The sequence below is a fragment of the Eretmochelys imbricata genome, chromosome 6 (genome assembly GCF_965152235.1).
Source record: "Eretmochelys imbricata isolate rEreImb1 chromosome 6, rEreImb1.hap1, whole genome shotgun sequence".
NCBI classification, from domain to species: Eukaryota; Metazoa; Chordata; order Testudines; family Cheloniidae; genus Eretmochelys; species Eretmochelys imbricata.
Window position 1 is genome coordinate 2,293,244 of NC_135577.1, and position 15,411 is coordinate 2,308,654.

The 15,411-nt window shown below is 51.0% G+C and overlaps 1 protein-coding gene across 5 annotated transcripts; it reads right to left on the reverse strand.

Annotated features, from left to right (window-relative positions):
* Positions 1-1,605: 1,605 nt before the first annotated feature.
* Positions 1,606-14,223, reverse strand: LOC144266929 (interferon-induced very large GTPase 1-like). 5 transcript variants are annotated; one of them, XM_077820512.1, is made up of 6 exons: positions 14,142-14,223; positions 13,372-13,661; positions 12,396-12,842; positions 11,765-11,830; positions 7,214-7,381; positions 1,606-6,326 (listed from the first exon to the last, which is right to left on the reverse strand). In XM_077820512.1, exons 2-6 carry the CDS (start codon positions 13,640-13,642, stop codon positions 1,606-1,608), a joined length of 5,673 nt encoding a protein of 1,890 aa, XP_077676638.1. In that variant the 5' UTR covers positions 13,643-13,661; positions 14,142-14,223. The 5 variants fall into 5 exon arrangements, with proteins under 5 accessions (XP_077676638.1, XP_077676639.1, XP_077676641.1 ...); XM_077820513.1 differs by having other exon boundaries at positions 14,171-14,208; XM_077820515.1 differs by having other exon boundaries at positions 14,116-14,203.
* Between the last annotated feature and the right edge of the window lie 1,188 nt (positions 14,224-15,411).

Genomic DNA, 15,411 nt, shown 5'->3' on the forward strand with positions numbered 1-15,411 from the left:
ATCACCTCCAAACTGTCCTTGGAGATGACTAGCTCCTTGCACATCGCTTGGCAAAATTGCTCCAAGAACTCAGAGATGGTGGGGGCATCTTGGCACTCAGAGCTCTCCAGAGCGTCCTGGATTTTCTTCATGATTGTGGCTAGAACTGCTCTCTCCAGCTCCCGCAAACTCCCAGTCTCTCTGTAGTGGCTGATCAGGCATGTCTGGATCCAGGCCTTTACAAACTCTTCATAGTTTCTGACGTATTTCACGTAGTTATCGAAGTCCATCTCCTCCAGCAGTTTCTTCTGCACAGTAAACTGGAAGAAGCTCTGGCTGCTGTATTTGATGGACTATCCACTGCTTAGAAAGTCATCCACTATCTCAATCCCGAGTCTCTTTTTCATATATTCCCATAAAGCAGGTGTCAAACACTGGTTGATGAAATCAAAAGCTGTCTTCTGGCAGGCATCCTTCTCATAGTAAACGTCTCTGAAGGTGGAGAAATACTGAGGTCTCAGCTCCTCCAGGCGACGCTGAGGGTCGTTCTTCTTGAGAAAGTCTTCGTGCATCTTCTGGAAAGCGCTGGCCGCCTCGCCCAGGATGTGAAGTTTTAAATCAACTTCGAAGGAAGCACTGGTGCACATCTTCCCAGCGATCTTCTCCTGAAGCCTCTCGTTGATCATCCACAGCAATTCCGTGCAGTAGGTCTGGTCGTAATCCCCTTGGGAGTGGACCTTCTGCCCAACGTACCTCCTACACTCCTCCATCAGGGACTTTGTGAACTCTTCCAATTCACGCCAACATTGCTGAGTTATAAACTCCACAGGCATTTTGTACCAAGCCAAGTCCAGATACTCCTTCTTCATGCAGAAGGGTTTGCTTTGATAGGTCAACAAGCTCTGGGTTTTATGGAGCATCTGCTTGACCAAACTCCCTCTGTTCTCCAGGTCCTTGCAGAGCTGGTAGCGGATGTCTTTATGAATTTTTATAAAATTGGCGTAGGGGTAAGCTCTCCAGTGGCAGCTCTGCTAAGGTTTCCTTCCACATCTTGGCAAACTCTCTTTGCAGTTCCTTGGGCGTTAGCTCAAGACTGGGACTGATGCGGGGACATGGTGGAAGGGACAGGTCAAAAGGGGTCAAGATGCGGGGGAATGGACAGATCGGTCTATGACAGGACTGCTGGAGCACACTCCCCTCAGAACCAAGGACAGAACCAAGGAGTCCTGAGTCTCATCATTCCTCTCCTTCAGCAAATATCTATGAAATCCACTGGCAAAATGTGTCCCTCACTCCCCTCTGCTGGCCGGTCCCCAGGGAGGATGACAACTTACTACTGCTATCAGTTACTTGGTGAGCTTAACCGGTGGAGGTGTGTGCGGGGCATCTAAATGTTCAAGCCCTGCTGAGGAGCTATGGAGGTGTCATTATGATGCCACACAATGGAATTGCTTTGTTTTTCCACTTATTTTTTTTTAAACCTAGGCAATTACATACAAAGAACTACATTAAAGGAGCCTTCAGGTGGCAAATTCAAGCCCTGGGAAGTAGCAAAATGCCAGGATTAAGACTGACGGGGCCCCGTTGTGAAGTTAAAGACTGTATCATAATGCAGAGAGCCTGCCTCTATTCCATGTTAAAGGCCTCTCGGATGCTCTGCAGAGCCTGCTTCTCGGTTATTTTCTTCCACTCTGTGGGGAGATCGGCAGGATCTGCTTTGTACTCTTTGGCAAACTGGTGATTGAACTTTCTGAATATGAACTTCCAATAATCGGAGGCGCTGATGCTGGGGTCTGGTTGAATGCGCCAGGTGGGGTAAAATTGGCGATAATCTTTGTAGGGATGCCATTGGAAGGCTGTGTGCAGATTTCGAAATAACATTGAAGAAACCACGTCAGAGGAGCATAAAGAATATATAAGTCTCTTGCTTGTCTCATCCCTGTATCTCCCCAGCCCTTGAGGCCGATGCACTGATGCAAAATGCTCCTTGTGGTCACTGCCTCCTGCTTCACAGGGAACGTTACAGAACGGACACTGCTTCCCACAGCCAAACACGCGCTTGAAGATCTCATCCTGGGGCTTGAACTGGAGCTGTGTGAAGACCATTTCCCCGCTCAGCTCTTCCCACTCTGAGAGGGTACCTTCTTCCACCTGGGGAAGGAAGGTCTGGATGTCCGCTGAGAACTGCCCGACACTGGCTGTGTTCTTGAAGAGGATCACCTCCAAACTGTCCTTGGAGATGACCAGCTCCTTGCACATCGCTTGGCAAAAATGGTCCAAGAACTCAGAGACGGTGAGGGCGTCTTGGCACTCAGAACTCTCCAGAGTTTCCTGGATTTTCTTCATTATTGTGGCTAGAACCACTCTCTCCAGCTCCTTCAAGCCCCCCATCTCTCTGTAGCGCTCAAACAGGCGTGTCTGGATCCAAGATTTGACAAACACTTCATAGTTATTGATGTATTTCACGTAGTTATTGAAGTCCATCTCCTCCAGAAGCTTCTTCTGCACGGAGAACTGGAAGAAGCTCCGGCTGCCGTACTCGATGGATTCTCCACTGCTGAGAAAGTTGTCCACTATCTCAATCCCGAGTCTCTTTTTCATATACTCCCACAGGGCGGGTCTCAGACACCGGTCACAGAAATCAAAAGCTCTCTTCTGGCAGGCATCCTTCTCATAGTAAACGTCTCTGAAGGTGGAGAAATACTGAGGTCTCAGCTCCTCCAGGCGACGCTGAGGGTCGTTCTTCTTGAGAAAGTCTTCGTGCATCTTCTGGAAAGCGCTGGCCGCCTCGCCCAGGATGTGAAGTTTTAAATCAACTTCGAAGGAAGCACTGGTGCACATCTTCCCAGCGATCTTCTCCTGAAGCCTCTCGTTGATCATCCACAGCAATTCCGTGCAGTAGGTCTGGTCGTAATCCCCTTGGGAGTGGACCTTCTGCCCAACGTACCTCCTACACTCCTCCATCAGGGACTTTGTGAACTCTTCCAATTCACGCCAACATTGCTGAGTTATAAACTCCACAGGCACTCTGTACCAAGCCAAGTCCAGATACTCCTTCTTCATGCAGAAGGGTTTGCTTTGATAGGTCAACAAGCTCTGGGCTTTATGGAGCATCTGCTTGACCAAACTCCCTCTGTTCTCCAGGTCCTTGCAGAGCTGGTAGCGGATGTCTTTATGAATTTGGCGTAGGGGTAAGCTCTCCAGTGGCAGCTCTGCTAAGGTTTCCTTCCACATCTTGGCAAACTCTCTTTGCAGTTCCTTGGGCGTTAGCTCCTTGTCCCTCTCCCTGCAGTCCCGCAAGAGCCCATCCACCTTCCCTTCAATGGTTTTCATGTACCTGGCCTGCAGATGGTCTATCTTGCTCCGACCTTTCTGGATACGAATGGCCTCTTCAGATTTACAGAGCAGATAGCTCTCCAGTTCGTGCCGGAGAAATGTCACGCTCCGGAGAAAATCTTCCCTGTATTTCTCTACCAAATGAAGGTTCCCAGTTCCACTCTCAAAGTAGCTCTGTAAACTCTGCTGCATCTTCTGCTCCCCATTGTGGAGCATCCGGTGAACTTCCAGCCTTAGTTTCTCAAAGGTGTTGGGACCCAGATCGTCTGGGGATTGGTTCTGGATGGTGGTTTCGGCTTTGGACATCCAGAGGTGCATCTCCTTGCGGAAATCCCACTCCCACTCCGCGTACATCACAGTCAGCTGGGTATAGGCCTCAGCCACCAGGCTGTTTCTGAAGCTGAAGATGAAGTTCTCGTGTTTCACGGCGTTCCAGAGGCTCCTCACCCACTCAATGAACTGAGGAATGTCCTTGGGGGCTCTGTGAGGTGATCGATTCCTCATGAATTCAAACAGGTATTTCTTCAGCTCACACACGCTCTCGCTGTATCCCATATTTACTGGTGCCATAGGAGGGACTCCATGCCACAGCCCAGGGATGTACCAACTGTGCTTCTCTGGATCATAGTCCATGATGTCAGAAAATTTCATCTCCCTGCTTTGCTTTTCCATCCTCGCTGCAGCTTTGGTCATTTCATCCAGCTGCTCCAGGAGGTGTTTCCTGTCCCTCATGTTTTGTTCATGCGCAGACACGTCACTGACGTTCTGATGCACAAACTGGCAGTTGGGTTTGTGCCCGATTTCTTCCATTCTGAGAAATGCATGGACCACAATTTGCAGAACATCCTTCATTTCGGTGGCGTTCTCCATGGCCATGTTAACAATGGTTATGTCACTCAGTCCAATCACCAATGTGGCCAGCTCATTGTCATGTTCATAACTGTCCTCCAGCTTGGCCAGTTCCGGGGCTTTCAGGCCTTCTGTGTCTATCACCAGGATGAAGTCACAGCCCAGCTCCTGCCGAAAGTTCTCTGCCACTTTAATGAGTGACATGAAGGCTCCTCGGGTACATCGGCCACTGCTCACTGCAAACTGCAGGCCGAACATGGTGTTGAGGAGGGTGGATTTCCCAGTGCTCTGCACTCCCAGCACTGTTAGAACCAGCATTCTGGACCTTCCCCCCAGCTTGGCATGGAGCTCAGCCAGAACATCTGTCACCCACTGCAGTGGGATGTTGGAGGCATCTCCATCGATCAGCTCCATGGGAAACCCTTCCAGCATCAGGTCAGCTGCTATGCCTGGGAGACAGATGAATTGCCTTTGGATGTTCCCCATGTTCCCGTCTTTCACCATTGAGCATTCGGCCTCGTAAAATTGCCCCAACTCACGCATGAAATGCTCCACCCCTAAGGAGCTGGCAGAGATTAGTTCGTCCAGTTCTGCCAGCTGTTTTGCATCATCCCCTAGAGCACGACATTTCTCTTTATACTCAGCCCGGAGCCTAGAGAGGTTCCCCCTGGCGATGTGATCCAGGTGGAACTTCATCCATTTCAGGAAGTGATGTTTCTCAGCTGGACTCAACTGTCCTATCCCGCTAATAAATTTAACCATCCCGCTGGTGAGGTCGCACTGGTTCTGCTGCCTGCGTAGCTCCAACCACCTTTCTCTCAGCTGGGATCTATAGTCTTCCGGAGGGACGTCCCGTTGGCCTTTCATCCGGCACAGCTCTTTCTCCACTTTAGCCAAGTTCCTCCACAGATCCCCTTGGAGCCTCAGCATTTCCCTCTTGAACTTTCCCACGTCCTGTATTTCTGCGGTGATTTCTTGAACGTGCTCCAAGGCGGTCCAACATTCTCCATCATCTTCATCCACCTGGATCCCGAGCTCCCGCGCCGTCACAGCCATGTCACGGATGCTCGCGCTCTTGGGAGAGGAGCTCATGACACCCCGTAGGGTGGATCGTAGCTTTTTCACCAGTTCTGCGCTATTGTTGCTCTTCTGTTTCACCAGAAGTTGTGATTTGTTCATATTCAGTTGCGGGGCTAATTTATTGAGGAGTCCCAGTGTTTCCTTGGCTTTCCCAGCCTGACTGTTAAGGATGAAGTAGTATTTAGTGGCTGATCCCTGCAGAGATGATAACAGCGCGTATTCTCTCTCACTGATGCTCTCCGTTAATATGAACACGGATGAGGAGACCTCTGTTAAAAAGCTGAACTGCAGCCAGTGCGACTCAATGTCTCCCCGCAGGTTTGCAACCGCGACGGGTTCTGGGAAAAGATCCAGATTCTCCCTCCCAGCAGGGAAATACCAGGAAATCTCGACCAGCCCATCTGCGATTTCCCGAGGGATGTTCCCAGACTCCATGTCCCGATGGATAAAGAAATCGTTGTGCTGTTGGGAGGGGCTGAGAACCTCATTGAGGAGTTTGGACTTGGAGAAGCTGCAGCTCCCCATCCGCACAAAGGAAATGGTTGGCATTTTGGTGAGCACCAGGCTCTCCTCTCTGAACCCTCTGCTCTCTGTCAGGGAGTGGGGCCTCCACTTCCTCACAATGTCCCTCATGGCCCACAGCATTAGGGTGCACTTGGGGGTGTCAACGGCAGGTAGCAGCAGAGGGAGGGCAAACTGGCACATGGACATTTTGGAGAGGATCTCCTGCTGCAGGAAACTGTCTGAGCAAAGCAGAACGGCACAGAGAACATCGAGGGGGTGCAGAGAAGCCCTAGAGTCGTCTTCCCTCACAGAAAACACATCCCCACTCACCCCACCCTCCTCATCCTCACTTGTGTCCTCATCAGATGTCCCCTGCCCAAGGCTTGTGCTTCTGGCTGTCCCGTTCAAAGCCATGAGCTTTCTCAGGAAGTGCCAAGGCAAGTCTCCCAGGATGGAAAGAGTCCAGTCCTTCAGGCTCTCCGGGCTGATTTCCAGGAGATCACTCAGCCGCAGTTTCCCATTTCTGAACTTCTTGAGCCTCAGCTTTGACAAGACGGTTTTCAGGGCTCCTCTTCTCCCTGCAAATGGAAACGAAGGCATCACCACCTGGGATGGCGTCACAGCTCAGGGCCAGCTGCACCTGGGCCTCCTCTTGATCACTCTGTTTCCAAAATTTAGGCCTGAAGCCTTCACCTCCCCGGCTCGTTTCATCTGAAGGGGACGAACCCAGCTAAACGTTCAAACCCGTCTGTCTCCACTAACGCTTAGGGAGGCTTTACTTTATCTAGACTCCCTCGCTCCTGAGGCTGGGTGTCCCACACTGAGGCGTAGATGGTGTGACCTAGGCCAAATTCCTGCCCCCAGGACTATCAGTCACTGCAGATCCAGAGGCAGAGGCATGGTTGGGAGGCCAGCCGGGGATTAGAGCCAGGGGTTCAGAGGCAGGCAGGGCGTAAGGCTTGAATGGAGCAGCTAAGGGGTGGAGAAAGGGCTGGCCAGGGAGCCGGTCTGGCACAGCTGTGAATGATTGAGTAGCCGTCGTGCTGCTGTGGCTACCTGGGTTAAATAGGGACTTGTGGGCCCTCCTGTCCTGTCAGGGACCACAGTCACTCAGCCTCGTCTACACTACGGCGGTAAGTCGACCTAAGTTACGCTACTCCAGTTTACCGATTTACCGGTAAGTGTAGACACAGTCTCAGTGCGGGTTTATTGGGCCCAGCCGAGCTCGCTGGGTTGCTAGGCAACCATGCCCAGAGCTGGCTGGGTTCCTGACACTGCGGGCCGTCTGCATTTCCATCGGCTCAGAAACAATTTATTTTTTCCCCAGAATTTTCTTCTATGGAGGATTTGGGAATTTGGAGGAGGAAAAGCCCAAAATTTCAAAATCTCAGAAACCGCCACAAAAGGGGCAGAGGGATTTGGATTGGGAGAAGGACTTGCGGGGGGGATGTTCTCAGGACTCTACCTCCATGAACTTTGTTGGGAGAGGTCTCGGGAGCCTCATCTCCGCTCCTGTCCACTGATGCAGAATGTCCTGGTGTCTCAGCTCCGCACCTCTCCACCGACATGGCAACTCCTGGGGTCTCGGCTCTGCTCTCCGACATGGAGACATCTGAGTCTGGAGTCGCTCCATCTAGGGATCCAGAAGAGAAGCCTGCTCAGAGGTCCTAGACCAGTGTTTCTCAACTTTTGCAGGCTACTGGACCGCTTTCAAGAGTCTGATTTGTCTTACATACCACAGGTTTCACCTCACTTAAAAATACAAAGAAATGTCACAGCACACCTCCAGGCAGCAGAGCTGAAGCATGTAACTTCGCTTTGTGGGGCTCCTATAGCATGGGTCCCCAGGCAATTGCCTTGCTTGACACCCCCTAATGTCGGCCCTGCACTTGTGATCTCCCTAAACCCGTCCCAGGACCCTCCTGGGGGCTGCAACGTCCAAGTTGAGAAACACTGAGCTACAGCAATTGGGTATCCCCTGGAAGACCTCTGTGTACCCCACAGGGGTATGCGTCCTTCTGGTTGAGAACCACTGCCCTGGACCTTCCCAGTGCCCCTGTGTTCTAAAAGGGCTTCTAAATTTAACAACTGGCCAAAAGTGGCACCTTACGCGCCGACTCCATGGGTGCTCTGGGGCTGGAGCACCCACGGGGAGGGCCGCTCCCCCTGCTCCCCCCCCCAGCTATGCTCCCCCGCCCCTAGGAGCCAGAGGGACCTGCTGGATGCTTCCTGGGAGCTGACCCAGGTAAGTACCACCGGGACTCCCCACCTCGCCCCCCGGCAGGTCCTTCTGGCTCTTAGGGGCGGGGTGGGCACCCACCACAGTGGCCCACGGGACCCTCCTGCCCGGTTCTGGGGGCAGTCAGGGGACAAGGGAGGAGGGTGGATGGGGCAGGGGTCTGGGAGGGGGGCGTCAAGGAACGCGGGGGGGTAGGAGTCCCCAGGGGTAGGGGTGGGTCACGACCCCCTTGTGGGGTGAGGAGGGAGCTGGTTGTTAAGATTTTGGCAGCTCATCGCTGGCTGCCTGAGGGAGCTGATGGAAAAGAAGATCCAAGGTTTGGCGATGCAGGTGGAGACTTTGGTTGAGTTTCGAAGGGGATTTGAGCAGATGATGGAGGGAAGGTTGAAGGGAAAAGTCAAGACCGGCAGATGGAAGCTGGACGGGAGAACTGTGAGGGGAGGCTGCTAGATGAGGAAAGTGGCCAATGGAAGCATGTGACTACCAGAACCAGGCAGAGGAAAAGACGGGCTAGTGAAGGAGAAAGAGAGCTCAGGAACAGGTTTCCCTGAGTTGGAAGATGAAGGGGCCCAGCAGGCAGCAACAGACGGTGGGAGAACAAGCAAGAAGAAAAGAACTTGCGAGTCCTACATGACGAGGGGAAGAGTCAATGGAGATAGCCAGAGTTTGGAGCCCAAGAGGACAGCGGATGATACACAAAATATTGCAAGACAGAACAAGAGACACGAGGACTTGCAGCCAGAAAGAACAGATGGGGAAGGCTGGAGAATCACATAACCAACAGGAAGAGGCAGGTCGCCGTGACTGGTGAATCCATTCTAAGAACAGACAGGCCTGTCACCTGAGCTGATCCTGAGAGCAGAGGGCTGTCCTGTCTGCCAGGAGTTAAGATACAAGATGTGGACCTGAGGCCAAAGAGTATCCTAATGGAAGCAGGAAAGAATCCACTGATTGTCCTTCAAGTGGGAACAAATGATACTGCTAGATTTTCACTGGAATGCATCAAGGATGACTCTGCTAGGCTGGGGAAGACGCGTAAAGAAATGGAGGCTCAGGTAATTTTCAGTGGGATTCTACCTGTCCCCTGAAGGTGAGACACGATTATGATGAGCAACAGATGGCTCAAGCAGTGGTGCTATCAAGAGGGCTTTGGGCGGTTTGCCCACGGGGAGGCATTCATGGACAGAGGGCTGCTCTCCTGGGATGGACTCCACCTGAGTAGGGAGGGAAATAGACTTCCGGGGTGGAGTTTGCCACAACTGATTAAAAGATTTACACTAGGAACTCAGGGGAGACGCTCACATAATCTCCATGCTGGATTCTAATCCTGATTAGGAGGAAAAAAATCAAGAAAGAGGAATACAGCAACAGAGAAAGGAACAGCAGTGGGTTGGAGAATGGACATGAAGAGGAAAGACAGTGCCGATACCAATGACACTGCTAGCCAGGTCGGAGACATTGGCAGCAGAATGACTGTACCCAGTCGGGTGAGGAAGCTGGGCAAAGCCATGCAGAAACAACTAAGATGGCTGTACACCAGTGCAAGGAGTCTGGGTAACACAATGGAGGATCTAGAACGACAGATACAGGAAGTGAAACCAGATATTATCAGGATAACAGAAACATGGTGGATTAGTAATCCTGCCTGGAGTGCGGGTATTGAAGCCTTTGTGCTGTGCAGAAAAGGCGGAAATAAAGGTAAAGGTGGTGGAGTAGCCCTGTATGCTAATGATGAGGAAGACTGAAGAAATTAGACGTGATGGAACGACAGAGTCTATTTCAGCTAAAATCACCTTGAGGAACAAAACTCCCAGAAACTGCCCCGGGACAGGGATTGGGGTCTGCTACAGACCCCGAGGATCCGATCTGGATAGGGATAGAGACCTCGTTAATGTTTTTAATATTTGATTTCCCAGATATAGATTGGAGGACGAGTGCTACTAATAATAGCAGGGCCTAGATTTTCCTGGATGTGACGGCTGATAGATTTCTTCACCAGATAGTCACGGAAGCTATAAGAGGGAATGCCACTTTAGGTTTAGTTTTGGTGACCTCAGAGAAGAACTGGTCGTAAGGGACAACCTTGGTCTGAATGCTCATGAGCTAATTCAGTTTCAACCTAAATGGAAGGATAAACAAAAACAGATTTGCAATTTGGGTCCTTGATTTCAAAAGCACGCCCTTTAAAAAATTAAGGGAATTAATTAGGGGAGTGGACTGGCCAAAGAACTGAAGGATCTGAACATGGAGGTTTGGAATTACTTTAAGTCAAACTTACAAAATTATCTGGAGCCTGCATCCAAAGCAAGGAGAAAAAATTCATAGAGAAGGGTTGCAGACCAAGCTACAGACCAAGCTTCTCAAACAGGTGATGAAGAGAAAACAGAAAGCCAACAAGGAATGGAAGATGGGACGGATCAGCAAGGAAAGCTGCCTCTTGGAGGTCAGAAAGCACAGGAATAAAGCGAGAACTGCCACAAGTAGATTTGGACCTTTGAAAGGAAATTAGAGCCAACAATAAGAAGGTTCTAGCCATATAAATAAAATGAAAAGAAGGAAAGAAGTGGGACTGATAAGAACTAAGGATGGGGTGGAGATTAAAGATAATCTAAAATAAACCCCACAACTAAACGAATACTTTGTCTCTATTTTTAATAAGGGTAACGAGGTGTTTAGGGGTATTGACAGGGTGGCTAATTGGAATGAGGAAATGGAAATCGAAATGACCACATCCGAGATGGAAGTCAAACTTAAGCAGTTTAACGGGACTAAATGGGGTGGGGGTGGGGGTGGATAATCTCCATCCAAGAATATTAAAGGAACTGGCACCTGAAATTGCAAGGATTTTTAATGAATCTCTAAACGTGGGGGTCACACCCTATGATTGGAGGATTGCTAATGTAGTACCTATTGATAAGAAAGGGAAAAAAAGTGATCCAGGAAACTACAGGCTTCTTAGTTCACCCTCAACTGTATGCAAGGTCTTAGAACAAATTCTGAAAGAGAGACTAGTTAAGGACATAGAGACGAACGGTAATTGGGATGAAATACAACCTGGTTTCACAAACGGCGGATGGTGCAGACCAACCTGATGGCTTTCTTTGTGATGACTGTTTTTTGTTGTTTTTTTTTTAGACAAAGGAAATGCAGTCGAGCTAATCTACCTGGATTTCAGTCTCACATTTGTTACATTTCCATGTGGGAAATTATTTGTTAAATTGAAGAAGTTGGGGATTAATATGAAAATTGAGAGGTGGATCAGGAACTGGTTAAAGGGGAGACTACAACGGGTCATAGGGAAAGATGAACTGTCGGGCTGGAGGGAGGTTACCTCAGGGATCGGTCTCGGGACCAATCTTATATAAGATTTTTATCAATGATCTTGGCACAAAAGGTGGGCGTGTGCTAATCAAATTTGCAGGTCACACAAAAGTTGGGAGGTATTGCCCATAAGGAAGAGGAGTGAAATTCTGCAACAGTCTTCCAAGGGGAGCAGTGGGGGCAAAAAACCTAACTGGCTTCAAGACTGAAAGCTTGCTAAGTTTATGGAGGGGATGGTATGATGGGACTGCCTACAATGGCATGTAGCCCAAATGTAGCAAATATCCCCAACGGCCAGAGATGGGGCCCTAGATGGGAAGGGCTCTGAGTGACTACAGAGAATTCTTACCCAGGTGTCTGGCTGGTGGGTCTCACCCCATGCTCAAGGTCTAACTGATCACCGTATTTGTGGTCAGGAAGAAATTTCCCCCCAGGTCAGATTGGCAGAGACCCTACCTTCAAATTTCCCTTTTATTGCAGCAGTCTTTTCTTCTTCTCCACAGCTGGGGATATTTCCAGATCCTACAAAGCAATGCAAGTGTAAGTCATTTAGGCTCATATCAATGGAAGTTAGGAGCCTATAGATCTGGGCCATAGACTTTGTCTAGCCTAGGGTTTCAAGAGGTGGCCTTTAATTCTTGCTCCATCTCATGAACCCCTTTGAGAACGCCAGAAGACCTGGAGCCCTACCTTAGCCCCTGCTAAAATAATAGAGGAGGAACCGAGCTTGTAGCTGGAGCTGCTGAAATTGAGCTCAAGGTACTAAGCTGTGTGAGGTGGGGTTCGTGGTTGAGTTAACCTGCTAATCCACGTAGCTCCATGGAGCCAGAAGCACCTCCTCACCTCCCCCCAGATGTCCATGAGCAATTGTTTCCTTACACGCACAAGCACCTTCTGTTCTTGCAAGGGGTCCAAACACACAGGAACTAGACCCTTCCTGCATCTGAAATCGAGCACAGCTTTCCCTCTATCCCTCTCCATCCAGCCCCGAGGAGAACCCGCCTGGGATCCTGTGTCCAGTGCAGGACAGCCATAAATACTTCTTAAGCATTGGCCTATAGGGCGAGTCGAGAGACCCGTCCTGTACCTTCGAAATCTGCTCTCTCTGAGGACACAGCAGCTGCATCTTTCTCGGAGAATCTGTCACCTCCTGGACTCTCTGGATCATTCTTTGAGGATAAAGCAGTTTCTGGGTTTTGTGGTCCGTTCTTCATGGCGGATGTGGCAAAATTTGGTATCACCAGTCCCTTCCCTGAGGACGGCTCAGCTTCCGGCTTCTCAGGTTCTTCCGGCTTCTCTGGATCATTCTTCTCTGAGCACATGGCATCTTCTGGGTTCGGTGGATCAATGTCCCCTGAGGATGGGCAACCGTCTGGATACCCTAGATCATTCACCTCATGCAGTTCAGCACTTTCTGGATTCTCCAGCTCATTCTTCCGTGTGGCTACAGCAGCTTCTAGATTTTCTTGTCCGTTCTTCTCGGAGGATGTGCCACCTTCTGGATTCTCTGCATCCTTTGTCTGAGTTACGTACCCTACAAAGGGAAAACAAATCGATGCCACCTCAGCACCTTACAGATTTCTTCACAATTCCGGTCAGTTCCTTGGGTGAGAGAGAAAGGAGGGAGTGTTTCTGGGGCCCATTCAGCCCTCAGCTGTTCTCCTGAGGCTGCTGGCTGCTGCCCTGCATTTTAGTTAGCTCAGCAGTGAGGGAAGAGGTTAAAAACAGAGAGAGAAATCCTGTGGTCTATGGCAAAAGGGTGTTACATGGGAGCGGTGGTGGTGGTGACAAGGTTTTTTAGGGGAGCGGGGGATCAGGTTTGGGGCTAAATCCTCAGGTTTCAAAGAATGTTACAGACATGCTGAGGTCGGTCTGTTTGGAAAGCCCCACTGAGTGCCAGGGATAGAACCCAGGAGTCCTGACTTCCAGGCCCCCCCTGCTCTAAGCATTAGTCCAACCCGTCACCAATACACAGCTACGTCGCAATATCTCCTGGCTACATTTTATGTCTCTTCTACACACTCCCACTAAAAACTGAAATGACTCAGAAAGCCCCAACTCACGGCGTGCCGGGGGCTGTAAATCTGATGGAAACTCTGGGAAGAGGCTCTGCAGACACTCCAGGAACTGCTCACAGCCGCGCTCCCCCTTCCTCTGGATCTTTATCAGCAGCCTTCGGATCCTCTCCCTGGGCTCCGAGAGCTTCTCCAAGGCCTCATACTCCTCCTCGGTGACTATCCCCAGCGAGGCCACTTCGTCCAAGACGGGCTCGGGGGTTGTTAGAAGGAGGGCGATGAGTCGCTCCCGTCCCCGGCGGATCGTCTCAAAGGCCATTGGGCCCACGTCCCTGCAGCTGGGCAAAGGATTTGGAGAGAAACGACTTCAGATTGTGTTTGTAACTCCCGGAAAAAACGCACCCAACTCATCCCCTGCAGCACAGCGCCCCCTAGCCCCGCACTGGGGCACTGGGGCCGGCCCTGACTCCCGGAGGAGAACGCCCCCTGCCCCACACCCTGCAGCACAGCGCCCCCTAGCGCCAGCCCTGACTGCCAGGGGAGGGCGCCCTCTATTGAGCCCACACCCCCCTCCCTGCTCTGCACTGGGGCCAGCCCTGACTCCCAGGGGGGAGAGCACCCCCTACTAACCCCCCACTCCCTGCAGCGCCGCACTGGGGTGCCCCTGTCCATAGCGAAACATGGGGGACAGGGTGAAGAGGGCCCCATGCAGGAGCAGGCTGGTTTGGGACTTTTCCAAGATGCTCCCTGGGCGCTCCTCCTCCCCCCACCCCAGGACCCCACCTACCTGACCCCGATCTAGCCCCAGAGCCCCGCACCCCAGCGGGCACTGCTGGCGGGAGCTCACAGCCCGGGGGAAGGAACGGCCCGGTCTCTGCAGCAGCCGACCGCCGCACCCTCCCGGGGAACTCTCTTTGTCTAGATAGCGCCACGGAAACGAAAGTGAAACCGGAACCGGGCGCGGGCCGTGGCCGCTGATTTGTCCGGCTCCTCCGGCCACTGCCAGCCCCCTGAGGTGAGCCCTCCCCCGCCACCCTCCTCCAGCGGGGGGGGGGGGGGGGGGTCCCCTCTCTGGTGAGGTTTAACCCTGCAGTGGGATTGGGATCCTGTGGGTCCTGCAGGACCTGCTGCCTTATTAGCAGGAGCAGGTGAAGGCAGTGTATTGTGTTGATCAGTTGGAAGAAAAAAACCCCAGATTGTGGGAATTTGCTGGGAGATACTAAATCTTAGTTTTACCAGAAGTAGCCCGTCTCTTCTCATGCTAGTGTATTTATACCTGCCTACTGTGATTTCCACTCCATGCATCTGATGAAGTGGGTTTTAGCCCACGGAAACTTCTGCCCAAATCAATGTCTTAGTCTCTAAGGTGCCACAAGGCCTCCCCGGTTGTTTTTCCTATTTGGGAAGTTGCTACTTGTTTTCTTTGAGCTTGGCTTTCCCGTACATATTTCTCTCGCGCGCTCTGGATCCGGGGTGGCGCTCGGGCTCAAGTCAGATCAGAGAGTCACACTCCCAGATTTTGTTGCTCCGAGACCCCACATCCTGTCACGGGTGTAAAACCAACAAGGAGTCCCGTGGCACCTTAGAGACTAACACATTGATTGGGGCACAAGCTTTCGTGGGCCAGACCCCACTTCGTCCGATGCACAGTGCTGCGAGGAGTTCTCCCACCCAAAGGTTTTCAAAAAGCAAGAATGACCCGGACATGCACATAACTGGACTGGGAGGTTTCACAGTCCTAAAAACGGTGCTGAAGCCGGTTAAAAAAAATCCAGTTTTTTTTTAAACTTACTTTTTATAACCATTAACAAACAATCGGCACCTTTTACGGCAACATTGTGGTGCCATTTGATTCCCATTGCGTGTGAGCGACACCTGACAGCCGTGTGCCACAACAGGATTTCAGCAACGTAAAGCAAGTTTTGCTCTTTTTTAAAAATAAAGCTTTAATACTTATATTTAAGCAAGGGATAGAAAAGAGATTTGATGTCTGTTCCAACAGGACTTCGAGTGTTTTTTTACATGGCTTAAGCAAGATTTGTTTTATTCTTTTAGTGGAAAAAATTGTGTCTGATTTGTGTTTATAAT

Coding starts and splice junctions, on each gene's coding strand:
- LOC144266929 (XM_077820512.1), bottom strand. CDS start 13,642: ATGGCCTTTGAGACGATCCGCCGGGGACGGGAGCGACTCATCGCCCTC. Junction 11,831..12,395: donor AGAGAGAGCAGATTTCGAAG/GTACAGGACGGG, acceptor ATTGCTTTGTAG/GATCTGGAAATATCCCCAGC. Junction 7,382..11,764: donor AATAAAAGGGAAATTTGAAG/GTAGGGTCTCTG, acceptor CTGGATCCCTAG/ATGGAGCGACTCCAGACTCA.